At 43.3% G+C, this 25,899-nt stretch overlaps 4 protein-coding genes across 6 annotated transcripts; 2 read left to right on the top strand and 2 right to left on the bottom strand.

Annotated features, from left to right (window-relative positions):
• The first annotated feature begins 915 nt into the window (after positions 1–915).
• Positions 916–5,727, top strand: LOC127779124 (HVA22-like protein k). Its single transcript, XM_052305821.1, has 8 exons — positions 916–1,193; positions 2,008–2,066; positions 2,552–2,649; positions 3,167–3,218; positions 3,844–3,907; positions 4,634–4,729; positions 4,819–4,891; positions 5,323–5,727. Exons 1-8 carry the CDS (start codon positions 1,161–1,163, stop codon positions 5,430–5,432), a joined length of 585 nt encoding a protein of 194 aa, XP_052161781.1. The 5' UTR covers positions 916–1,160; the 3' UTR covers positions 5,433–5,727.
• Positions 5,728–6,812: 1,085 nt separating this feature from the next.
• Positions 6,813–9,808, bottom strand: LOC127779123 (zinc finger CCCH domain-containing protein 50). 2 transcript variants are annotated; one of them, XM_052305819.1, is made up of 2 exons: positions 9,613–9,808; positions 6,813–9,331 (listed from the first exon to the last, which is right to left on the bottom strand). In XM_052305819.1, the coding sequence occupies exon 2, from the start codon at positions 9,279–9,281 to the stop codon at positions 7,266–7,268; it is 2,016 nt and encodes a 671-aa protein (XP_052161779.1). In that variant the 5' UTR covers positions 9,282–9,331; positions 9,613–9,808; the 3' UTR covers positions 6,813–7,265. The 2 variants fall into 2 exon arrangements, with proteins under 2 accessions (XP_052161779.1, XP_052161780.1); XM_052305820.1 differs by having other exon boundaries at positions 6,813–9,319.
• A 3,885-nt stretch (positions 9,809–13,693) lies between these two features.
• On the top strand, positions 13,694–19,045 carry LOC127779021 (uncharacterized). 2 transcript variants are annotated; one of them, XM_052305674.1, is made up of 5 exons: positions 13,694–13,813; positions 15,216–15,254; positions 15,344–16,144; positions 16,433–18,499; positions 18,599–19,045. In XM_052305674.1, exons 2-4 carry the CDS (start codon positions 15,216–15,218, stop codon positions 18,482–18,484), a joined length of 2,892 nt encoding a protein of 963 aa, XP_052161634.1. In that variant the 5' UTR covers positions 13,694–13,813; the 3' UTR covers positions 18,485–18,499; positions 18,599–19,045. The 2 variants fall into 2 exon arrangements, with proteins under 2 accessions (XP_052161634.1, XP_052161633.1); XM_052305673.1 differs by having other exon boundaries at positions 13,694–14,103.
• Positions 19,046–19,452: 407 nt separating this feature from the next.
• LOC127779022 (nodulation receptor kinase-like) lies at positions 19,453–24,053 on the bottom strand. The gene is made up of 12 exons (XM_052305675.1): positions 23,591–24,053; positions 23,343–23,496; positions 23,100–23,171; positions 22,941–23,012; positions 22,698–22,766; positions 22,439–22,611; positions 21,688–21,908; positions 21,252–21,378; positions 21,113–21,181; positions 20,744–20,933; positions 20,444–20,576; positions 19,453–20,273 (listed from the first exon to the last, which is right to left on the bottom strand). The coding sequence occupies exons 1-12, from the start codon at positions 23,688–23,690 to the stop codon at positions 19,923–19,925; spliced, it is 1,731 nt and encodes a 576-aa protein (XP_052161635.1). The 5' UTR covers positions 23,691–24,053; the 3' UTR covers positions 19,453–19,922.
• Between the last annotated feature and the right edge of the window lie 1,846 nt (positions 24,054–25,899).

Below are 25,899 nucleotides of genomic sequence, written 5' to 3'. Positions count from 1 at the left end.
TCCTCAATTTCTCATCCCCATCCCACCAAAATTCCCATGTCTCACAACCAAACAAAACAGTTAATAGCTTTATCCCTCTAAACTCCCAATCCCTCCTAAAAACTCAATCCAACCAAACGGGCCGCTACGGTTTGATAAGTAGGAATGTGGGATAATCTAATATAACTCTTTATGCCCTATTACCACCCTTCAAACGAGCACTTTAATTAGGATGTGCCACTTATCTAAGGAATAAATAACTATTGCTACTCTTACAAGCGATGATAACAGGTTTGCCATTGGGCCCATATATCATAGACACATGAGAACTCACATGTTACAAACAGCGAGTGGCAAATCTGTTTTCATAACATCTTAAGAATAGCAAATAGTTAAATGCCCCCTTATCTAAAACTCGATTGATAATTTGCCATTCTTTAGGGCCCGGTTCTTTTCTCCTTATGGCACGAACACATTTTTTGTTTTTATAAGCGGTACAATTTTTACATAATCTTTCTATACATAAATTACTTACTTCCTTCGTCCCAAAATATAGCATTTTTTATGTTGGCACGGGTATTAAGAAAGTAGGTGAGAATGATTGGAGAAGTTGTGTAATTGGATGAAAAGAAAAGGTAGGTGAAGGAGAATATTTGTAATTGGTTGAGAGGAGGAGGTTGGTGGAAAAATAGCTTCATTTCGGGACAAGGTACTGTGCTAGAAATAGTTATATTTTGGGACAGAGGAAGTAGAATATATTTTTAAGTAAGAAAAAGTTACTTTTTCTTGATTGAATTTTCATTGATAATCGAAATTTCTAGAATCCTGAATTATCTGAAGAAATTTAATATATTTCTGAAATCGAAAGAAGACATGGACTCTAAATTAAAAATCTAGAGTAAGATTGGGACTAAACCGGAAAAGGGCCCCCAAAGCACCCGATTCCATCTAACCGCTTTCTGGTTTCTCCCCCCGCTTTCGCCGGCGCCTCCTCCTCCACCACCACCACCACCATCCCCCCACCAATTGGACTCAGGGGAGACCTACCCGCGGAGACGCGAACTCGCCGCGGATTCCTTGCCCTCCACGCCGCAAACCGCAGCCGCGCCTCCGCCTCCGCCTCCGCGGCGGGATCCCTTGCTCCTCCTCCTCCACCCCCGCGCGGCGTGCGGAACTCGCCGATGGCGCTTCTGGCCCCCGCCATCTCCGGCGAGGTACGATCCCTTTGGCTGGCTCGTACGGAAACCCTAGATCGCTTGAGACGTTGCTGTCGGCGGCGCGTTCGGTTTGAGGATCGGGGGGACGATCGGGGTGGATTGGGGGAGGGCGCGCCTCGGATTACGCTTTCTTCTTCATTGTACGGGAAGAGCACGGTAGATTGTGGGTTAGCATGGGGGTTTCTTCGTTCGGTGGATTTTGTGTTCCGGAGCCATGCGATTTTGCTCCCATTGCCTTGGGATGGTATTGGGGGTGGAGCTGATTGAGTTGTAATTTCTCGTGGGTTCCGATTTGTGCTGAACGCTTTCTAGTTCATCCACCAAACCACCCGTTGACGTGAGGATTCATCTCACGGGAATTTGGCAGACACGACTCAACCTTATCGTTTTTCAGCGCGTTCAAATTTATTTGGGCTTGCTTTTAGGGAAAAATTAACTTTGAGTTAACTTATTTTCGTTTTGCAATGAGCATCACTCTTGATCAAATCTATATATCTAGTCTGCCAACAGAAACAGATAGATACCCTTTTTATCAGTACATTAACGTTTTCCTGATAGCCCATTTTTTATGGCATTTTGTAATTTTTTGCACTTTGCAACGCCTCTAAATATGGCACTTCAAATTTCTTTCTTTTTTATTTGGGGCAGTTCGGCTAATCAATCTGTTTGTATGAGGTAGAGATTACATTTATATTACGCATATTATCTCATAATGTGTTTTCTGATGGATTCCTGGAAGTTCCATGACCCCCATACTTGTCTTACAGAGATTTATTGAAACTTTGTATTGAAATTGCATTTGTTATGACAGGTGGGTTTACGGCTCTTACTGGCACCACTAAGCTCTACTGTTGTCATCCGTACAGCCAGGTATTCATTGCATTTTTACTCTTATCTGCGTTGCTTGTCCATTATGTTGATTGATTTTTTTTGTAATAATACATCGAAAGTTTATTCTCTTTAGGACCATCATAAGAGTATGTCAATTAGTTCATTGTATAGCTATTCACTTCTGTCATTGTTGTGTTGTCAACGGTTACGTATATTAGGCTATTAGCACATTGCAATGACGTAGATTTTTACCTATGGGGAAAGCGTTACCGCAAGTTTATGCTCACATCTATAAACATCATTGATGTGAGATAAGCAGAATCTAAACTGCAATATTCATATTGGCTATTAGGCGACACAGTGGTGATTTAGAGTCACCTATCCGTATAATGGCTGCAACTGCAACAAACCTAAAAACTATATTTTTTGTCTGTCAATACTTTCCTCAAAATAATGAACTACTATTACTGTTGTGGAAAAGAAATTCGTCCATAATTTATTATGCTCACTTCATGCTTTTGCAGTTGTGCAATTGGGGTTGGTCTGCCTGTGTACTCCACTTTCAGAGCTATTGAAAAGAAGGATCAAAAAGAAAAAGAACGGTGGCTCTTGTATTGGGCAGGTCTGTAATAAAACAAAATCCTATGAAATTTTCACTATTAACTTTGAAGCACCTTTTAAGTATATTGATAGGTACTCTATGTGACCAATTGCTATAATATTACTGCTAAAGTAAAAGAAAAATAGATGACGGAGGTTGTTGCATTTTTCGAAAGTTATTTATATGGTGTCTGCATGCTCAGAAAGTTATTTGAAGTGTCAAAGCTAATACTCTGCACATTTACTAGTCCTATCACCTTAACATGGTTACTTTGCTGAGGAGTTTAGGGATGCAAGTGGGCCAGCCTACTATCCCATCCAAAAGGCCATTTAATATTGTGGGTTAGCGGCTGGCCACTTGCATCCTTGGAGGACATACCTGTATGATCTTATGGTTTATAGTTACAAAGGCAGTTGGTTAATTATTTGTGTAATCAGCTTTCATCTAAATGAACATCTCTAAGAAATAGAAAAGATACAGATGTATATCAAACTTACTGCTTTGACCTTTAGATGCTCTTGTTCAAAATGTTTTGCAGCATATGGATCTTTTAGCATTGCGGAAATCTTTGCTGATCAGATTCTTTCAAGGTATGGGAATTTAGTGCTACTCGTAGCATTCTGGAGATGTTATTCCTAGCACACAATATACTGCTGCCTACAGCTATTGAACTCTAGTAGATCATTTCTTTTTTCTGACCAAAAACTATATAAATCGGCCAAGACAATGCCGAGTACTTCCGAAACCAAAGAAGTAATCCTTGCTGTTCATCACCATTCTCACTACTTGGTGGTCGTGGTCAATCAGCTTGTCCATGTTCAAGTTAAGAAAAGCGAACATGGTGCATTAAGACACAACATTTAATCTACCAGGGAATTTTCCTGTATAACCTGGCGAGTTGCTGATCTTTATTGATCAGCTTCTAACTGCCTTTCTGGTTATGTTTATATAAACCGTGGAATAAATCAAAACATTCCAGTGGAGAGGATGTGTGAAAGAGGACCCTACGAATAGTTGACAGTGCATGGGGACAGTATATGTGCGGAATGTAGCATTAACTGAAAGAAATTGCATTACTAGGAATATTTGGTTGAAAGTTTCGCCGGGCATGGGTTTAAATTTACATTGCCTTTATTAACTTGATGTTTCTAATCTTGTAAAGTTTGATGTCCTTGTAAACTTTTCGAACATTTATACTCTGGTGATATTCTGCAGTGTTCCTTTCTATTATCACGTGAAGTTTGCTATTCTTGTCTGGCTCCAGTTTCCTTCAAACAGTGTAAGCCCCCCTCACCCCCCCCCCCCCCCCTTCCCCTTTCTCTCTGATCTTAAAATGTTTCCTCATATTTTCATATTTCTACATAATTGACCAAAGAGAAAGCATTACTATGTTCTTGCTATCAAGAAATAAGACCTGAACTGAAGAATATTATTATGGTATTCATTATCTGAAAACCACATGACAAACGTTTTATATGAACATGAACCCAAAATGGCAAAATCAAGGGGAGAATATAGTCTCTAACAGGGTCAGGTCAGATGGTTATTTGGTCAGTGGTATCTAGACATGACACGTGTGATTGACAAGTTCCATATATCTGGTAGGACAATCCATCCCGGAGCATTTTGAGTCTTGGCTATATGATAGCTCAATCAGTATGTTCATTGCATATGTTCCCTGTGCATCGCTTTGCCCAATTTTTTTTCCATTTCAAGCACTTGCTGTGATCATCTAGATGAAAACCTGTGATTATAGTTTCTTGATATCATTGTTCAATTGGCATTGTCTTCTGTCAATCGCTTAGGAAACATTTTATTCTTTTGGTCTAGCTAAACATTATTTCAATGTTTGTGGCTAGATTTGTTCTATTGTTCCTCTGGATGGTTGTAAGGTTGTTGACTGGTGTGACCTATGTTTGGCACTTGATACATCTGCATCGATGAATGGTGAACTAGAAAATTTGATTTTCTGTACATGCTGATAATGGTGTTATTGTTTACTTAGGGAGCAAAGCATGTATATAGAAGGTATATGCGGCCGTTTTTCCTGAAACATCAAGCAAAAATCGATAGAATCCTAAATATTCTATCGAAGGAACTAGTAAGTATCTGCTTCTAGTATGCATTTCTTTAGGCATTTTTTCGTGAATGTATTTCTGATGCAAATCATATTGCCACTAATCAAACCAGAACAAGTTCGTGAGCAGCCATGAAGATGAGATCCATTTCATAGAGCACATGGCCGCCAGGGGTGCTTCAACAGGTACAGAACTTGAAATCGATTCTCTAGACTGACAAACCTCTGCTTCAACAAAAAACTAGGAACTGTGGTAACAACTGGGAGCAGATGATAAAATAGCGAGATGAATTGGGACCTCAATTTATTTAGCTTAGTTTTGAGCATTTCTGTGGACTTGTCATCAGCGTCACGATTTCATAGCTTATCTCTTATGTCTTGTGTTTGTCTCATTCAAGGTCTCAATCATCTGCACTCAGTCCTTTACCATTTTAAACTATAGACATTAAGTTCATCACCTTAATATTGCAAGCTTTAGTAGTCCGTGCAACATCCTATTTGCTTTTGTCCTGTGTTATGTCAGCACTCCATATACATTAGTATGCTATGCATCTTATTTTGCACTAAAACCTTCAGCTTCAATGCAAACTAAACTGTGCTACTTATGTTTGGACCAGCAAATTATATAATAAACGGTCCTGAACAATCAGAAGCGGTCAGAGCAGCGATCGAAGGGCCAAATTCAACCACAACGGAAGAGGCTGGCACCCCCAGAAATGAAACATGAGCTTGACTTCATCAGTTTCTTAAGTGTGTTTAGCAAGGGCACAGCAAATACATTTGTGTCGATGTGCTACAGTAATGTTTATTTAGATTATCTTTCCAGCTTATTTATTTAGGGGTTTCCAGCTTTGTATTTTTCATGGGATTTCCAGCTTGTTAGTGGAATGTGAATATGAGCATGACAGGTTATGTGTCGCTTAAGCTAGATCGACACTATCAAACCACTTATTCTGTTGGCATGAGATGTGGTAATTTAACGTTTCAGATTTTGCATCTAGTACAAGGAAACATACTTGCTAGTTGATCTGCACGGAGTGTACAGGGGAAATTTGTGTGCAAGGATGTGTTCCCCTAGTACAAATGAGGTTCTGTAAATGTTTTTCTGTCTGCCTGGTTTGATGTGAAAATGAATGCATCTCATTTCACACAAGACCGATCAACGCAGTTAATTACTATTCAATTTTGGCCAAAAAGGGAAAAACTGCAGTCGATTGTAAACTTACAGAACTTCAGATTACAGAGTTCAAACATGAATTGAGGTCTCTTAACACAAACTATTGCCCTTAGCGTGAGTTTCGTGGAGAACAATTTAAGTCGCATGAATGGAGAAAATAAATCTGATTTGAGGAATAATCCGAGGGCATTAACCACACATCAGGCTTACTCCGAGTAGATCATAGAGAAAACAGCCGACCATATTTGCAGAACACGCAGTAATCTCTATCCCTACTATTATAAAAATATCTACTATTATAAAAATTGAAGTTATTTTTTACCCGTACTTTAGTGCGTCATCGTGTTTGAGTTGGTTTTTAAGTCAATTCGCTTTTGGAAATACAGTACTTTGGTGCGTCATCGTGTTTGAGTCGGTTTTTAAGTCATCGTGTTTGAGTCGGTTTTTAAGTCATTCGCTTTTGGAACGTATTTGAGTCGGTTTTTAAGTTCGTATACTTGAAATACAAAAGGAGTTGCATAAAAAAAATCTCTTTAAACAAATTCGCGGGCTAACATGAGATGATCGGACTCCTAATTGTATCTTATAATTTTGTAAGAAAAATATCCAAGTGAATTCCCAGAATTTCACTTTAGCTAAACAATACAACAATAATAAGATTAAAATAGTCCTCACCCATTACAACGCACGGGCATTTTTTTTAGTAAATAAATAAATATAATACTGGTTTCATGGATAACAATCATGGAGAACGAACCTTCCATTGTTCCACCTAATGAATATTTTTGGGAGCAGTTAGATGTGTCTGCCTTTGCCTAGCCAGGTCAAATTTCCAACTATGGTTATGCACACAATTTTATGGCAGTGGCCCATTCCCATGTCTCAAACATTGATAGGAACAGTCAGAAAGCGCATCAAAACACAATCCAATAGAGGACTAACCAAGGAAGGTAATTCCATTGAACAGAGAAAAAATTAAGAATGTAACTTACATTGTTTTAACAAAATCATTCATTGATAAATGAAAAATGGACAATTATAATCTCTCTTTTGTTAGGAAGAGATCATGGACATAATAACCATGGGGAACATATGAATTTTAACCCACTAAAATAAAGACTCATCTGAGCTAATCAAAAGAATACTAGTTAGGACCCCAAGTAATGAGGTTGTTTACCAATCTCTGGAACTGATTTCAGCTACCAATCTGTGACCAAATGTTTTGTTGAACTTGACCACCATCTCTGACTTTGCCCACCAAAAATTTCAAGAATTAAAAAGAATAAATTATTATTTACTAGGACCAACAACTATTCTTTGGTAAATAACCTTGGCAAAATAAAGGCTTCATCCACTTTGTGACTTCATGGCTTCCCTTGGAAATCACTTCTGATCCAGGTGCATCTGCTCAAGCCAAGCACCGATCACCGTCTGGTCCAACAAGTCACCCTGATTGTTCAGGTCAGGCCTGTTCATCAATGCAGAAGTACCAGGCATGCCTTGTACTTCGCCCCTCTTGCCATTAAGCTCAGCATTGCTTACCAGTGACTGCACCCATGATACATCTGTCTCATCTTCTCCAAACCCTGGTTGTGCAGGGCGTCTCAAGCGGACTAGCTCCTCGCTATCGACACCCCAGTCAACCTTACCCATCGGGGACCCCACGGTGCCCCAAGCAGTGGAATTCCGTGGTGAACCAACAGAAGGCAGCTGATGCTTATTCAAGGAAGTGAATTGCTCAAACATCTCACGCTGTGTGGCAGGGGCTCCTACACGAGCACTTAGGGGTGATGTAGGTTCCACGGTACGGGGGGACCGGGGAGACATGCCACCAAATGGAGAATGTGCCAAAGATGACGGATCAAGAGCCCTTGGGGAGTACATTCTGTTGGTGTTAACAGGTGATAAGAGGCCCTTCTGTTGATGAAGCTTGTTGAGGAGGGCTGATTTGTGGGCTGGTGAGTAGACTGAGTGACCTTGGTCATTAGGGAACCTCGGAGACATTGCCATGTCTGAAGCATACATGTCTTCAAGATTGGATGGAGCAATTGTTGGCCTGATACTAAGACCAGCTGAAAGGCGTGGTTGGGGGCGGCTGCTGGGTGGCAGGCAGAGTGCCCCAAGGTATTGTGATTCCCATTCGAGGAGCATGCCAAGGTCATCAACAGCAGCATCCCTTGCATTGAAAGAAGAACGCAGCCTACTGCCTTGGAGCCAATGCGCAGCAGCAGCTCCTCCATTGCTCCCAGCAGATGGTGACACAGGGGGCGGTGCAAAGTGTCTGGTAGGAGAACCTGGAAGAAGCCCGAGCGCAGCTGCAGCAGTCATATCAATGGATGAAGAAGCGCGGGGAGACAGCAGGCCGGCACCACTGTTGTGAGGCACATGGCGGAGCTCATCCTCATCATGGGCAAAGAAGCAAATGCGACGGGCGCAAGCTGCTCCCTCCTTGCAGAGCCTTGTGCGATACTGTGATGGGTGTAGCCAGCTCTCAAACACGCCATGCGAGAACTCACAGCTATCGCCGCTAGGGCAGCCACCAGGCCGGCGAAAGTTGGGGCAAGGCACAGCAGTGTATGGGTGCTTGCGGGGATCACGGCGGCGGGCGTTCTCGCCGGGGTGCACAAACGGGCACTCAGTCCAGTCGTGTGAGTAGGCACGGGAGCAGGGCCGGACCTTGAACGCAAACATGCGGAACTCATCCGAAGCATACACGCTGCTCTTGATGTCCGGCAGAGTTGGATCCACCGGATACTCCTTCTTCCCACGATCCACAGTGATGGGAGACAGCGACGACGAACGCGACGAGGGCGACCTGTTGCCCTCATCTGGTGAGGACGAGAGCGGAGGGGATGACGAACCTGAAGCCACCGAGGTCGCCACGGCGAGTGCTCGGCGGCGGCCGAGGAGCACCTCGAGATCGCCAAGGGCATCTGGCGAAGCCGGAGGAGCTAGGATGACGTCGGCGGGGAAGCGGCCGGCGGAATCGGGGGTGGCCGGATCGGCGCCAGCGGCCAAAAGCAGCTTGACAACAGCGACGGCGTTGCGCGAGCCACCGGAGGCGGCGCAGTGGAGCGCGGTGGCGCCGTCGGCTCCAGGGCGACGGTTGACGTCGACGCAACCGCCGAGGCCCACCAGCAGCGAGACCACCCCGGCGCTGCCGTACGTCGCCGCCACCATCAGCGGCGTGCGCGCCTCGTACGCCTTGCTCCGACCATACCACAGCCCGACCCCATCAGCCAACTCCGCCGCCTCCTCGCCTCCCTCCGCGAGCGCCCCCCTGAGCCCATCAACATCATCCGCCGCCGCGAGCTCCAGCAGCGCCGCCAGCCTGTCCCGCCGGCCGCCGGCGAGCGGCGGCTGCGACGGCACGACAACGAGATCAGCAAGCTCGCCCATTATCTCTCGCCGGATAGATTAACCAAAGCTCAACGCATCTGTAGCAACCGCTAGAAGAAGAAGAAGAAGGAAAGCTATATAAGATTCAGCAACCAGCTCTCGCCACGAAATCGAGATCAAGAAACCTTCCAATATGGAAACCCGAATCCAGAAAAAGGGAAAGCAAAAGGAGCACAAAACCAACTCGACGCATCCGAGCTCCCGGTTCTCGGAAGGAGATCAGCCCATCCCCCCACACCCAATCGGGATTCCGCGGCGAGCAATCGCCGATTTCGGCCGGATCGACCGGAGAAAGGAAAGGAAAGCAATAAATGAGTAGTAGCGTTTTTACCTCCCGCCCTCCGGGGTTGATCCAAAATCGAATCCGACCCAATCCAATCAAGCCCGGATCCACCGCTCCTCCCTCCCTTCCCTCCCCTCCCCCGCGACGCTCGCCGGCGGCGGCTGCTTCTCGCCTTGGGGAACAAGTGAGAGAGAGAGAGAGAGAGAGAGAGAGAAAGCGAGAGTAGCACGGCGACGAGAAGAGGAGGAGGACTCGCAGTTTACTGGTGGTGGTGGCGACGAGTTAAATGGTCTAATTCCTCGGGCGCCACGTCCCTCGCATCCCCCACCGCAAACCGACCCGCCTCCCTCCGCTGTCGCTGACACGTGGGCCCGGGGCATTACGTGGGACCCACCTGTCAGTGGGCGCGGAGGCTCGGGCGGTTGGGGGATTTTTTTGCTCTCGGGGGGGTAGGGGGAGGGAATTTACTGCGCGCGGGTGGGGCCCACGAGTGGGATTCAAACAGGTGCGCGACGGTGGTGACCGACCGCTCGCGTCGCGGTGGGGTTGGGTTGGGGGGTTGGGTTTTTGCCCCCGCGACCGCGATCTCGCCACGCGGGGGCGCATCCGGCCGTCGGTGAGGTGGATGGACGGCGGGGGATCGGGACGGGGGCAGGTGGTGGACGGGAGATTCGGCGCCGAAAGCCTCGGTTGTATCTCCGCTACGCCGTACGGAAGGTCGGCGCGCGGGCGGGGGCGAGAAAGGTCGTCGGTGGCGAGCCCGTGGGCTCGGTCCACTGCGCCCGCACGCACGCCGCCGCCGCGGAATGTGACAAAACGTGCGGGTGCGCCACGCACGCAGGGGACACGCCGTGGGCGCGGTCCACGGAGGATGGCCCCCGCGGCGGCGGCGGGCGGAGGCGGACGCGCCGAGGCGCTGGTGGGGGTGGGGCACAGGATGTCAGTGAGACGTCGTGGGGTGGGGGACGTGGGGCCCGCGTGTCAGTGGGAGGAAGGGACGGGAGGAATGGAAGCCGTGGCGGCAGCCAGCAAAGACAGCGACGGAAACATTCTGTGGTTTGCGTCCTCTGTTTTGAGTTTTCATCAACTCGCTTGGTTTGCTTCCTTCTGTACTAGTACTCGATAAAACCGTCGGGAGTCAGAACATGACTGAACCACACTAGTCGTACTTCGGTGGCTTCCACGCATTGCATGACGGCACCCTCCCTCGTGTTCTACTCCCTCCCTCCAAAAAAGAAAGATAAATTATAGGTTTTCGTGCCAACATTTAAATGTCCATTTTATACGAAATTTTTTTATAATTAGTATTTTCATTGTTGTTAGATGATAAAACATGATTAATACTTTATGCGTGACTTATCTTTTAATTTTTTTCATAATTTTTTTAAATAAGACGGACGGTCAAACGTTGGACACGGAAATCAGGGTTTGTCGAAGTAGATCATTTGGCAGTCCCTCTTTTGGCACCACCTGCAGCTCCATTTATGATTAGGGGGCACATCTAACTAAACAAAAAAATGTATGATTAGGATGGCTCATACGATAATTATTGTATTAAATGTATTTAATATTTTATACTCCCTCCGTTTCAGGTTATAAGATGTTTTGACTTTGGTTAAAGTTAAAATACTTCAAGTTTAACAAAATTTATAAAAAACAGTAATATTTTCGACACAAGATACTTTATTATAAAAATATATAATTATTAATTAAATAAAACTAATTTGGTATCGTAAATATTACTATATTTGTTTATAAACTTAGTTAAATTTAAAGCAGTCAAACATCCTGTAACCTGAAATGGAGGGAGTAGTAAATAGTAAGATAAATCACAACGATGTCTAAATATCAATGATGGGCACAGATACAGTAAGCATGTTAGGGAGCGTTTGGTTCGCTCGCCCAGCTAGTCTAGCTTGGCAACGCTAACCATCTCTTTTTTGCCCGCTTGCTAGCCTTGTCATGCATTCTCTGTTTGAATTGTTTGCTTTCTGTGACAGAGATTAATGGCTAGTTGTTGCAGGTGAGTTTGCCTCTTGTTGCTGAGTTTTTCCCAATTGAATTTTCTGTCTTAGATCCCCAAATGAATTTTCCGTCTTAGATCCCAGACTAATTGATTGTTGTATTTATTATGGGTGGTGAAGAGGACAATTCTCAACGAAGCCTGAGTGAGGGTTCGCAGCAAGAATCCGAAGGAGACCGATATAATTGGGGAGTCGTTGAAAAATATCGCTAATTTCGGGGATTTGTTTTGCCCCTCGTTCCAATATTTTCCACACGAATGGAGTTTGTCATCAAAAGAGAGCCGATCAGCAAGCTAGATTTTTCTCATTCCGTCAAGCTAGCTCGCCGCCAAAAGCCAGATTATTATACCGGTTCCAAATACGTAGCTTTGCTAGACGAGACTAGGATGGAGTTTGCCCAGGATCAAATCGTGCCCTTAATTATTTTACACCGATGAGCCTAGATACCTCATAACTGACAGGTATTGGGTCCATTTGGGGTGTGTTTGAATATGTTTGTTGGGATTTTGCACAGCACGTAAAATATGGGGAGGCATTTAGCGTATGATTAATTAAGTATTAATATTATAGACTTGAAAAAGCAGGTTCATTTTGATTCTTTTGAATAAACAATTATATAAACAATATTTAACAGATTGGGAAGCATACTCATGATTACGGGTCATGATTACGGGTGGAGTAGACCAATCCAAACTCACTTTAGAAATTTAGAAATTAGTCTTGGGCTATGGAATGAGTTCCAATTTTCAACATGAGAATTAGTTTCTATTATTGCATTACTATAAGATAATATTGTATGATAAATAAATACTATATGATAAATGTGAGGTTGATGCTTAAACTTTCTCAAGGCAGTTGTACAGATGGTCATGCAGATAAACACTTAAAATTAACTTTTGAATAAACTTTGTCCCTCTACTTTGGACTTGCCACTCCAAGATACTCCCTCTGTCCCATTGAAGTGTTATTGTGGGTTTCGGTGTCCAACATTTAACCATCCGTCATATTTAAAAAAATTATGAAAAAAATTAAAAAAATCGCACATGAGGTATTATCCATATTTTATCATCCAATAATAATAAAAAATATTAATCATAAAAAAATTCAAATAAGACGAATGGTCACAAGTTATACACAGAAAATTAGAACTGCACTTAAAATAGGACGGGGTGAGTGACATTGTAACTTTAAGCATCAAAACCTCCTCTTCAGTTTGCTGGTTAGATTTAACCTAACTATTTTACTATGAAATATGTTATGCCTTGGGCCCTTGGCTATCACAACAATTTAAATTGCACATCCAATCTTTCAATTGTTGTAATCGTGGAGATAATGATACAATCATTTGCTAATCTACTATCACTGTTCATGGTAGATCATAGGCATTCAACTAACCACTTGCTAATAACTATTCTTCACAAAAAAATTATCATGTGCACCTCCATTATTTTAGTGTTTTGAAGAGAAAAGCGTTCGATGGTTATATTTATTTCACAAAATACAACTTAATGATAGATAAAATTCTACAGATATGTTCATTCACTTCTAAATTATACGTGTCACCGGTTCTTAAATGCAAGGTAGTAATATAGTGCTACAGTGCACGTCTTTTGATTGTAAATTATCCTATCATATATTTATTGTCACATCATATTGTTTCGTAAAGTTATAGTCGTAACTATACTACTATCTTCAATCTAGCAGCCAACTTAATTATTTCATCCAAACCGATCTACGTCACAAAGTAGTCACCATATGAGCTTACTTAATTCTATATACGAAATCATAATCTGGACAAAGTATCTCACGAGCCACACATCGATTCGGCATAGTTTCCCATATTTTCATATTCCATTAAACTCCCACATCCTCCTTAACTAATAAATATTTTTTTTACTATATGTGCCATACTGCCATTCTGAGCAATTATCCTCACGGGGGAGATGTTTAGGGTTGTACTAGCTTTTGCGGTTTTTAGTCCACAAGCAAACTCTAGACCAGCACTATAGAAGCAGCAGCTTAAAATTAACCCCCGTCGCTCGCCACTGAATGATGGGGTCCTAGCCCTTTCTCCCTCTCGCTTATTCCCCCCCCCCCCCCCCCCCTCCCCCTCCTCCTCCTCTCGCCTCGCCTCCAACGGGGACGCCGCCCTCGCCAACTGGGCGACGCCGCCGCCGCCGCCGCCGTCATCAACTCGTCCCGGTCACCACCACCGCGTATCCGCGGTATACTACCCCGCCGTCTCTCTCTCTGCTGTCGCGCCGCCGCCGCCTGCCTGCTCGACGCGCGGCCGTGTCGTGGTCTGGTTCGAAGCCGCGCCGCTTTTTTTTTTTTTTTGGGTTTCCTTTTTCCGCTCGTCGTTATCGAGCTCCAGGGTCCAGGTCGGCGCATCGTCTTCCCATCCCAGGTGTCCCTCGTACGGTCGGGGTAGCGGTCGTCGTCGTCGTCGTCGGCGGCGGCGGCGGCGCCAGATCCCGGTCGGTCCCCGGCCGTGCTAACCCCGCTGCACTGCGAGGTGAGCCTCCCCCTCCGATCTGGATCAGAGAGCCTTCGTTGCGGATGTAAATTATTTTCCATTGCATTGCGTGGGGGATGCGATGTCGATGCGGTCGTGGTTCGCGAGCGGCGGCGTGGATGTGCGCAGTGGGTGGTGATGAACTGTTTTGGGAATAGTTTGAGATGCGTTCGAGGTTGTAATTGCCCCGCGTAGTCGAAGATCGTGGCTCTGTGGCAAGGGAGGTTTGAACGTTTTGTTGTAACGGGTTGGGGGTTCAGTGCTCGAACACTCCTGGTGCTTTCCGCGCCGTAATTCGTTATGCTGATAGGAATGTAATGATTAAGGTAGTTAGTGTTTTGGATCTAGTAGCGTATTTGGATATCTTTTGATCAAATGTACCATCCAATGTTCCCGCGCGAACACCTGAGGATCCTCAATAAAAGTTTTCCTTTTTTTGAATTGTCTAGATATGGGCGGCGTGCATTTGTTCATGAGTTCTAGACTACTAGCTCCGAGATAATTGAGAACTAGCAATTGTAGGTCCATGGAATTCTCCATTGTTTTTTCAATAATTAATACCAGTAGCCTAATATTGAACTTGCATGTTCTTATGAGCTGTAAAGAACCACGCTGCATTTAAATCGGCCCTAACTATGTTGCTTCTTGAATCTTAAAATTGCAGTTCTCTTATATTGCCGTCCCGTCATATATATATATATAACCTTTAATTATCTATTATGCCAAAATCTAATAAATGTACTTGCCTTTTATCTTGCATTTCAATTGTCAGATCAAGTTTGTAAAGACAAAAACCATGTCTTTCAAGGATGGAATTTGGCATAATTCAATATAACAAACTCATTATACTTTAAGTGCTCTACAAATCAGTACATTTGGACATGTTAGAGCTTTAGTTGTCCATCGGACTGGAATTTGGTTTTGTTAATGACAAAATTTGCTTTCTCACTGATGCTTGAGGTATGAGTTTTCCCTTTTATCTTCATACCAAGTTGTTTGCAGACTTGTCCTGGGTTTACATTGCTGTTCAGGTTATATGCATGGGTTTCAACTGACCACTCAACAGTTGGCTAATACACTCCTTATACTTCACTGTTTTTTTTTTTTTACAGATGGATGATCTTGAAGTAAAAAATGATGAAGAGTACCAGGTAGACATGCTCATTTGTATAATCATACTGTATTGCTCAGCTATATGTTCAACCATTCTGGATCACAATCTGGTGTATTCTTTTTTTAGATGGATCCTATTGAAATCAAGGATGGTGAAGAGCATTCAATAGAGATGCTTGTTGAGCAGCCACGGTTTCTAGAGCCCATATGTCCTGAAGAGGTTAATGAAGATACACGAGTGTACCCACGTGTGGGGGATGAGTACCAGGTGGAAATTCCAAATCTAGCAACAGAAGAGGAACGCATGAAACTAAGGTCATGTCCAGTTGATGACAGTGGAATTTTCGGTTTTGATTATCCTGTTGGTGTGGGACTAGCTATTCCAGTCACATGGACCCAAAAAACAAGTGATCATGTAAAAAAAGAGCAGACAGGATTCTCAGGACGCAGTTCATGTTCTTCACAAGATGAATGTAATAGCCACGTCACAGAAGATATTCCTAGAAATGTTCCAGGCTGTAAAGTTGAATGTGATGAGCATGATGAGAAACTTCTAAAATCAGCTGAACAAGATATTAACTGCTTACAAAATGGGAAAGCCAGTGATTATATTCCTCTGCCAGGAATGACACATTATTCCTGGACTGATGAAGAAGCACAAACTTTTCTTCTTGGTCTATATATTTTTGGCAAAAATCTTGTTCAGGTGACAAAATTTTTGCAATGTAAGACAATGGGAGAAGTTCTATCCTATTACTACGGAGAGTTCTTCAGGTCTGATTCATATAATCGATGGGCTGCATGTAGAAAAGTAAGAAGCCGGAGATGTATACTTGGGTTGCGCATATTTTCTGGTACAAGACAGCAGGAACTGCTGTCACGTATGCTTGCTGGTATAGCAAGGGAAGTTCAACATCCTTTGTTGGAGGTGTGCTCAACTACTACCTTCTCTTTTCCATTCCCTGTTAGATATGTTTGAGTTAGTGAACATTAATGCGTTGTGAGGTGATGTTTGCAATCACTTCTGTATTTATGTTTCATTGTTTCTAGACTTCCCATTATGCTAAAAACACTTTGGGATTACCTTCCATTAGCATTAATGCACTAGTATTTCATGATAAAACCATTAAAATCATGTCATTCTACTTTTCAAAGAATCCAAGCATTGAGTTATATTTGTTGTTAATTTTCTCAAGAGGTATATGGTGTCCTGCAGGTCTTTAAAACATTCAACGAGGGAACATCTACCTTTGAGGAGTTTATTTTGTCCTTAAGGTCCACAGTTGGCGCACGAGTTCTTGTAGAGGCAGTTGGAATTGGCAAGGGAAAATATGACTTGACTGGATTTGCATTAGATCCTAGTAGAAACCATGGTATCTCAACACGTGCAGAAATCCCTATCGGCAAGGCTTGCTCATCGCTTTCATCTGGAGACATCATAAAGTTTTTGACTGGTGATTTCAGACTAAGCAAGGCAAAATCTAATGATCTATTCTGGGAGGCTGTCTGGCCTCGCCTGCTTGCAAGAGGGTGGCACTCGGAGCAGCCTAAGGATTCTTCTCTAGTTGGCAAGCATGCTTTAGTGTTCCTCATTCCAGGCGTAAAGAAATTTTCTAGAAAGAAGCTTGTCAGAGGAAATCATTATTTTGATTCTGTTAGTGATGTGTTAAGCAAAGTTGCATCAGAACCAAGACTGCTTGAATTTGGAGTTGAGGGTAGTAATGGTGAAGGTGGGTTCAAGATTGAAAATGGATGGATCCATGATGCTGAACTTGAGAAAAGCACAGTTACTGACAAGAAATCTTCTTGTTATACCCGGCCCAGTGAACCTGGGTGTTCACCAGAGCTAATGAAATTTACTGTGGTGGATACTAGTGTTGTTCAAGGAGAAGAACCATGCAAGGTGAGGTCCCTAAGAAATCTACCTACAGATGCCAGTCATGGTTACATGTCTTCACCACATTCAGAAGATTCTGGGAGTGACAGTTCAGAAGAACACTCTGACTCAGAGGACAGCTCTCAGTCTTATGAACATATAAATACAAATCAAAACAAGACAGGTGCTAAGTATGTCAATGAGAAGAAATGTAAACCCCCAACAGGTGATAGGATGGATATTGATGTACTTCAGAAGAATTCTACTTTCGCAGGCACAATGACATCAACCAATGGTCACATGTCATTTGATCAAGGTTTCAGCTTAATGAATAATGCCTGTTCCTCAACTGCAACTATTCTTCCTGTCGGTACTCAAAGGGTCCATGCTACTAATTCTTCCACTGAAATAAACTTTCAGTTTGATCAAAGGGTAACTCCTGAGCCCCAGATTTTCTTAGCAGCATCTGTTGCAAAGAGGAGGAGGTTAGTATCTTGTAAGAATGAGAGAACTGGACGCAGAAATACTGCTGCCAATAAAAGACAGCATGGGAAGCAAGTTGACACCGCACAACATGATGTGTCTAAATCAAATGAAGCAAGCGCAGGGGCTAAGCCTTTCATATGGGGTTCAATTCCGAACTCATCAACTACCATAAACTTTGACATGAGTAACATTCATTTATGTCACAAGCAGTACAATGTGCCCCCTACCGATGAAAAAATGGTACTCAAGGAAAAGTCCCAAGATAAGCATGTTATTGATCTGAATATTCCACAAGTGCCTTCTGATTATGAGTCAGCTGTGAGCTACATCGTGCCTTCTTCTGACAAGAATACACATACAATGGATAGATCTATACATTCTTCTGAAACCAACAGGATGGATGACTGTCTTCCAGACATCAATGCCTCCTGTAATGGGCTATTGAGTGAGCAGAGGAGGCAGAGTACCAGAAGCCGCCCACCAACAACCCGAGCTCTGGAAGCTCTTGCTTGTGGCTTTATTGGGACAAAGCAGAAGGGCGCGGAAGGAAACTTCCCATCTTCAAGCAGGAGCAGCAGACCTGTCCGGCGACCACGGAGATTAACTGATGGTGCAGTGTCATTTCCTTCTGATGGTGAGGGAAGTAGTTCTCATTTTACCGATTCAGCCATTATTGTCAATGAATGGCACATGACTAACCGTCAGTATCAAGTCCTTGACAACACCCCCACAGATAAGTCCACTGATAACAGGACTCGTGAATTGTTTGGGGCAGACAAATCTGCTGATAAAGGGACTCGTGAATTTTTTGGGGCAGACAAATCTGCTGATAAAGGGACTCGTGAATTTTTTGGGGCAGACAAATCTGCTGATAAAGGTAGTCATGAATTATTTGGCATACCTTAGATCACATGAAAATGGGTAAGGCATTTCATGCCCAGCTATTTCCTTGGATTTTTATTAACCTTTTGCATGTTAGATTAGCGGTTGTTTAACTAATTGATCTGATATTGTGTTCAGAATCAATACTTCGTCGAACTTTGAGTTGGGCTAAGGAACTAATGGAGGAAGCCTATACAACTCATTGCCAATTTCAGCTATAGCTTGGTGCATATGCCTCCTACTGTTCAAGCTTATATCAAGAACAGATGGACCCAATGCTCTTTCCAGATTTTATGGATATTTACCCTCAGGTCATCCTTCTGTGTCTTGTTAAGTGTTTTTGGATTAACATTAATTGAAAAGAAACCAATGAGCGCAAGACTCATGCTCTCCTTCGGAAGTCACCTGCTGAAGCTTTTACCTTCCTCTGGAGGTTTTTGATGGACCTTTACCTGCAGTTATACTCTTTGCCTTTTTTTACATGTACTATGTGGAGTGGCTGGAAATTGGAAAGTGTGTAACAATGAACTCATATAAGAGCCATATTATAGCTTGGAACTCTAATCTTGTCAAGCAAACCATAAATTCAAAATGGAGAACCAAAAATACTATGAACCATATTATAGCTTGGAACTCTAATCTTGTCAAGCAAACCATAAATTCAAAATGGAGAACCAAAAATACATACATTCGATCCTTGTTTGCTCTTTTTTTTTTTCGTGGCGACTCGTCCAAAGGTTCAAAATCGTGTCATTCTCCCTGTTTGGTTTTGAAGGTATTGAATTATTCTTCCTTAGGAGTACACATGGCTGGGGTTGTGGGCATGGTGTCACATATTTGTTTTTGCTTTCTCAATTTTCTTTTTGATTCTGTTGCGTACGATTTACCTGTGTAAGATATCTAGAATATTTCAGAGATGAAATCACAAGATTTTGATAGTAACACCATATTGTTCCATTCCATTTGAATTGACACTTCCTGTATCATAGCGCTTGGGAAGAAACATCGGGAACAGTACAGCTTGATTTAAGTGAACCAGATCGATAATCCTTGTTTGAACAAAGACGCACTCATCCAATTGTTGATAAGTGCGACTCAAATTGTCTGAAAGATTGCAAAAGGCAATATAGTAGCATTAAATGAATTACATCCTTTGTACTATACTTTCTGAAGGAGGAGGAATCGAAACAATGAAGTGATCTAAGACCGAAACCAAAGAGTAGTATATGAGGGCACTTTCAGAAGCATTGAATCAGTACAAACTGCAAAGGCAAAACTGCTCTGTTTGTGAAGCTTTTCCCATATCATCACTGCATGATCTCTGAATTCTGATATCTGTACAGATGGGTATAGTTTACGGAGCATCTCCATATCCTTATCTTGCCAATCGTTGCTTGATGCCTTCAACACAAGCATGACATCCCCCTGAGGTCATAAAAACAATAGCCATTGCACAGCCAAACTACCCCGGAAGCGAAGGCATCGTTTGCAAATGCCCTTTCGTAGCGTCAAATGATGCGAATCGAGCTGAACCCGATGCAAACATCTTCCTATCAATGGACAGGTAGCGGTTGGAGCCAAGTGTCCCCGTGCTTTCGATGGACCTCATGTACTCTGAAGCGTTGTTCTCGATTATCAGAGCGTCCTCTAGCTCTCTGACAACATCTTCCATGCTTGGCCGGAAGGTCGAGAAAGGTTCAGTGCATGCTGATGCGACCTCAAGAACCCTCCACATGGCCTCTGAACAATATTGCCCTTTTATGCCAGGGTCAACGATTTCTTCAATTCTGTATTCTCTAATGTATGGTTTAGCCTACATTTGCAAACCAGGGTAAGACATGTTAGAATTGTAGTGGCTAGAAATCATTTTGTGCAGGTGTCCGAACAAATGAGATTTCACTTTTTTTTTTCTTTGAGGAGAGAGATTTGTTTTGATAGATAAGTGATTGGTGGTTGGTCACTTTGTCCGCAATGAGAACTTACCCATTCAACTAAGCTCCATTCATCCCTAGGCCTCTGAACATCAAGAGGTTCTCTTCCGGTTACAATTTCTAAGAGAACCACTCCAAAACTGAACACATCACTTTTGGTTGATAATGACTGAGTCGAATAGTATCTGAAAGAAAGACGCATAATTGATAAGCCGGATGTTGAATCACATAACATATGCAGGGAACAAGACAGGTAGGCATTTCAACTAACAAATGCATTGATAATTGATTGTTATATAGAAGAAAAGAAAGAAAAGTTTTGTTCCTTTGTGAAAGCAATGAAAAAACTTACTCAGGGTCTAAATATCCAGCAGTTCCCCTGACTTCCATTGATGCATTACTGTCACCTTCTTGAGGTGCATACTTAGAAAAACCGAAGTCCGCAACCTTGCCACACATGCTGTGGTCCAGAAGTATGTTACTGGACTTAACGTCTCTGTGTATGATACAGCGGCCAGCAAAACCGTGCAGATGTGCTAGTCCTGAACAAGCAAAACAAGCATTCGATCATGTAAAAGAAATGATAGAAAGCGTTTGCAATGTTGAGACATTTGCGGAGTAACTTATGTCCCTGAATTGCACAGAAAGGATTTTCTTCAATCACAATAAAAACAATGGGATGAGGCCTTTCCAGACAAAAAAGACAGTGCTAAATGCTAACCTCTAGCAGCACCAATGCAAACAGATAGTCTGGTAGGCCAATCAAGAACTTTCCTTTTTGACGCCTCACCTAAGAAATATATTATTTATCAAAGAAGGGTCTTAAACTGAAAGTGATTAAATCTAATGAAACTTCATACCGTAGAGGCGATCCTGTAGAGAACCATTGGACATGAATGGATAGACCAAAATTTCTTGATCCTTTTCACAGCAATATCCAATTAGTGGGACCAAATTATCATGCCGCACAGCAGAAAGCAGCCTCAACTGTGTCAATTGATTGATTGATGATCAGAACTTTGCATAAAACAATGATTTCAATAGATAAATACTGAAAAACTAAACAACTAATTATTAATGTATTCTTTCAAACAGAACTGATTGTTGATGCAAAGTTATCAACAATATGACAACTGATGATGCTACCATTTCCTTGTTCTTGAATTTACGGCCAAAGAATCCATATTTAGCTTCTTTACCAGAATGCAACACAATGAACAACTTTTTTGGAATTTGATTCACCCCAAGCCCACAACAAGATTCCTTTATACTAGCAGGGGCAGGTTTCATCTGTACCTCATTGTTGAATTCACGTGTTCCCTGCGTCGACGAGGTTGAACGAACCTTTACTGCAACTTCTTCACCATGTGCTAATGTTCCTCGATAAACTGATCCAAACCCACCCTCCCCTATTAAGGTTTTGAAGTTGCACGTTGCATTCTGGATTGATTTAAGGGATAACTGTTGTACTGCAGAGTTTGTAGCTTTGTGGGTGCTACATTCTTCAAAAACAGGATCTGCATACAACATTATAGAAAGAATTTATTGGTGTTTTGAGTATTTAGACAATAAGTGATTATGAGGTGTATTTTATTTTATAGGACACGATGAACTGATGAATGCAGCTCCTACTTCTGTTGATGAGCCTCCATCAAAGAGCAAAAATTGGATAAACCTGTTTACTACACGGCTCTCAAATTTCAAGGCCTACTACCATGCATGTTCATCTAACAAAGTGTGAGACATATATAAGAGCGGCTTCATCTACCAAATGAAGGCTTCTTATCGCATGCACATGAAATGCACATACGGACACATAAATGCAAATGAAACAGCAAAAAGAGACTTGCAAGAGTGTAAAACACCTACTACCTCTGTCCCAAAATATATGAACTTAGTATCGGATTTGATATAACCTAGTACCACGAATCTGGATATGTGTTAATAGGTTGTGTCTAATCCGGTACTAGTTTGCTATATTTTGGGACAGAGTGAGTACTATCTAAATTAAGCATAAGGGAACAAACTTGTGTAGAAGGGTGCGTACTTCTTGTAGAAGAGCAGTCTTTTTTCTGAGGATTCTTTTCACGTTTGTTGAAACAAACGAAGAAAAATCCAAGTGCAAAAGTGCATGCCAAAGATCCTCCGGCAACACCACCAATAACAGCTATTCTCTGATTGGAAGCTCCAGGTGGACTATGATAAGCGCAGCCTCCATAGCTTTTATATTCCATAAGCAAGTTTAGTACAATTATGTTACTGCCACTCAAGATCATATACGTTGAACATCAGAACAGATATCTCACCTAAATTCCACGCTGATAGATAGGCCATGAGGTAGCTGATTGTTCAAGAAGGGGTTGCACTTTACTGACCTGGACAAATGATCATGTTTAATAAGACATGTCCATATGTGAGATGTATATCAACTGAAACCAGCATGATCTAAATTATGTAAAACTCTTGATATCCCAGAATGACACAAGGAATTTGTGCATAGTCATTTTTTTTATTGTAAGAGCAAATGGTAAAGAACAGCATCTACTTACAGCTTCAGCAAGTGTGTGAGATCAAAGAAAGATTCTGGAATAGAACCAGTGAAGTTGTTGTCCTGCAGATCACTGCACCCACAATTAATAATAAGAATATAAAACAAGCATCTGAGATAGCACGAACACACTTGGAATAAAAAGATTAGTGAAACATACATCTCATCTAGTTCTGTTAAGTTACCAATCGCGGCGGGAATCGGCCCCTGCAGTTTCTTTGAAGAAAAGTTTCTGCAAAGACATCAGTATGTACCACATTAGTTGCAATTCAACTCAAATTCATACTTGCATATATAACAAATTCAAAGGAACGACCAAATAAATTCTCATCAAAGCCGAATGAATAGCACCAATGGATGGCCGTGATCGTGAGAGTGAGAACGAGGGATTCAGGGAACTCACAGCTTGACAACGAAGAGGTTGCCGTCCTTCCATCGGCAAGAGAACCCTTCCCATGGAGACGGCGAGCACGGGTCACCGTCGCGCCACGACCTGAGCATCTCGTGCCCTTGGTTTCTCTCCCACAGCTCCTCCCTCAGCTGCCTCCCCACATCCACTGCAACAAGGTGGTCAGCGAAGCAGCAGCAACAACAACAACAACAAATCTCTAGCACGGACACGATCGTGAACAATCCACAACCCTCCCATACCTTGGCTGGGGCGGCCACGGGGCGCCGTGGCGGCGGAGAGGACGAGCAGCGCGGAGGAGAGGGGGAGTACGAGGAGTAGGGGGCCGAAGCGGGCGGCCATGTCTTGGAGGAGCGGGGCGGCCGCTAGCCGCCGCCGCGTGCTGGCGCTGCCGCTGCCGCTGCCGGCGGAACGCGAGGCGGGTGGTGGTGGTGGTAGGGGTCAGCGCGGCGACAGCGGGGTGGGTGGCGCTAGCTTCGACTCCGATTTGTACTTTCTCGCGGTGTCTGCTGGTGCTCGGCAGGCGAGGCGAGGCGGCTGACGCTGCCGCGGACAGCGACGGCGCGCGCGCCCCGCTTCGTTTCGTTCCGTGTCGTCATCATCCTCGCGAGTCGCGAGCGGATATTCCTCGGCGCGGCGACTCCCCCCGGAGCTGGGCGCTACGGTACACACGCGGTTGACCAAGGCAAGGAGGAAGGGAGGAATCAGGAAGGCCAACGTCTCGCTCGGATTCGAGAGGAAGACACCACGAGGAGACTTCCTGATCGTCTTACTGAATCGGCCCATGGGCTAGAATGAATGGGCTATGTTATGGGTTGGGCTTTGACTTTCTTTTTTTTTGAACTGGGCTTGAAAGCTGGATTTACTCTGAATTTAAAGCTTCGGCTTTTCATTTCATTCGAACCCGTCACTGTCCACATCCAAGTATCCAACTCAGCATACGGGTCCCTGGATCTATGGCCTATTCTTTAAACTGTGAAATTTGTTCTTTGAAATGTTTTGAAGATATATCAAACTATAAGGGTGATTATATGCTGAATGTTAAATATGTGATCCGAATTTTGGGCCCACAATATATTCGGATTAGTTATCTAATATGACTCTGTATTATAGGATTAGTTTCCTATTAGGACTCCTAGATTTCTCCTATATATATCCCTTGTAAACCGCACAGGGAGGGTGCGACATCCCAATGTATCCCCTGCGTTTGTATCCAATTCCTCTATAGTGATCATTGCCGGTCGGCGTCCGTGGTTTTTTTCCCGCAAGGGTTTTCCACGTAAAAATCCGTGTCTCCGTTGTGCATCTATTTTCATAACAAGTGGTATCAGAGCATTGGAGATCGATCTACTACCATCTCGGCTGCCGACGAGTTAGTCTGCTTGGAGATCCCATCTGCAAGTTTTAGCCGCCGGTACGCTCGTCGCAAGATCTGATCGGCAGTAGCAGGCACGTGTCGTCGCGTCGTTCCATCTAATCGCTGCCGTCAGATTGATTTGTTTGCCGAGATAAGATTAGCCGGTACGAAGCGGAGTCAGCCGTCGACTCCGATCGGGATTTGGTGCCGCCGCGCAGCGTGTTGGAGAAAAAGCAGCAATCCATCTACTCCAGCACGTTGATCAAGGAAAGAAAAATCAGCAGATGCACTCAGCCTTGTTACTGTTCACGTGTATTGAATTTCACGTTGTTTTTTTGCTGCGTGCACATGCCCCTTCATACCAGGGATTCAATTCAATTGCGGTGCTTCGGTTCTGTTTGGGTGAATCCAATTCAGGTTCAATTTTGTGCTACGTTCGCAAGCCATGTTTACCAGGAGGTTGTATACGTAGATCAACTTCGTTATATGCACCCATAGTGTTTCGCGTTTCTGCTAGGGTTTAACAAATTGTACCAGCAGATTCAGGATTTTATTCCCAAGGCGAGTTTGAAGTTTGATCTACTGCTTTTGGATTGAGATGCAATATTCTCATTATGCCAAGTGAATTTTTGCAGCGGGGTATTTACCTAGGAGGAGAAGTATGCTGAAAAAAAAGAGAAGCACATTCAAGTCGTCAAGAGGGAGCCTCGCTCCTGTCTAGATCACAAGGTGATCAAATTGTCCGGCGAATTTTGCTACCATCATGCCCAACAAACCGGAAGGTTAATAAGGAGATCTAAGTACTTCGTTTTGAGCATAATAATTTTTCGCGTTTCTGCTAGGATTCTAGAAATTAATGCCAGCAGATTCAGGATTTTATTCCCATGGCGAGTTTGAAATTTGTGCATCAGTTTCACGTCTCTACTGGGTTCCACAATATCATACCAATAGATTCAGGATTTGTTCCCAATGGCGAGTTTGAAGCATGGTCTACCTCTTCTAGATTAAGGGTGTTATGGATTATAGTCGAAGTGAATATTTTGGAGCACATTGATTTCTCATCACAAGGTTGTTTGGAGATTGAAGTTTTTTTATGCTACAAGGGAAATTCATCTCAAGGTGGAGATTGTTAAATATGTGATCCGAATTTTGGGCCCACAATATATTCGGATTAGTTATCTAATATGACTTTGT

The sequence above is a fragment of the Oryza glaberrima genome, chromosome 7, assembly GCF_000147395.1.
Source record: "Oryza glaberrima chromosome 7, OglaRS2, whole genome shotgun sequence".
Taxonomy (NCBI): Eukaryota; Viridiplantae; Streptophyta; class Magnoliopsida; order Poales; family Poaceae; genus Oryza; species Oryza glaberrima.
The sequence above is the reverse complement of the archived record's forward strand: the minus strand, read 5'-3'. Positions and strand labels throughout refer to the sequence as shown.

What these genes read in the sequence shown, in the direction of transcription:
- LOC127779124 (XM_052305821.1), top strand. Translation starts at nt 1,161, where the DNA reads ATGGCGCTTCTGGCCCCCGCCATCTCCGGCGAG. An exon ending in GTTGTCATCCGTACAGCCAG is followed by an intron (nt 2,067 to 2,551) that starts GTATTCATTGCA and finishes ATGCTTTTGCAG; the next exon opens with TTGTGCAATTGGGGTTGGTC. An exon ending in TCCAGTTTCCTTCAAACAGT is followed by an intron (nt 3,908 to 4,633) that starts GTAAGCCCCCCT and finishes TTGTTTACTTAG; the next exon opens with GGAGCAAAGCATGTATATAG.
- LOC127779123 (XM_052305819.1), bottom strand. Translation starts at nt 9,281, where the DNA reads ATGGGCGAGCTTGCTGATCTCGTTGTCGTGCCGTCGCAGCCGCCGCTC.
- LOC127779021 (XM_052305674.1), top strand. Translation starts at nt 15,216, where the DNA reads ATGGATGATCTTGAAGTAAAAAATGATGAAGAGTACCAG. An exon ending in AAAATGATGAAGAGTACCAG is followed by an intron (nt 15,255 to 15,343) that starts GTAGACATGCTC and finishes TTCTTTTTTTAG; the next exon opens with ATGGATCCTATTGAAATCAA. An exon ending in TTCAACATCCTTTGTTGGAG is followed by an intron (nt 16,145 to 16,432) that starts GTGTGCTCAACT and finishes GGTGTCCTGCAG; the next exon opens with GTCTTTAAAACATTCAACGA.
- LOC127779022 (XM_052305675.1), bottom strand. Translation starts at nt 23,690, where the DNA reads ATGGCCGCCCGCTTCGGCCCCCTACTCCTCGTACTCCCCCTCTCCTCC. An exon ending in TTAACAGAACTAGATGAGAT is followed by an intron (nt 23,013 to 23,099) that starts GTATGTTTCACT and finishes TTGTGGGTGCAG; the next exon opens with TGATCTGCAGGACAACAACT. An exon ending in TCTACAGGATCGCCTCTACG is followed by an intron (nt 21,182 to 21,251) that starts GTATGAAGTTTC and finishes TATATTTCTTAG; the next exon opens with GTGAGGCGTCAAAAAGGAAA.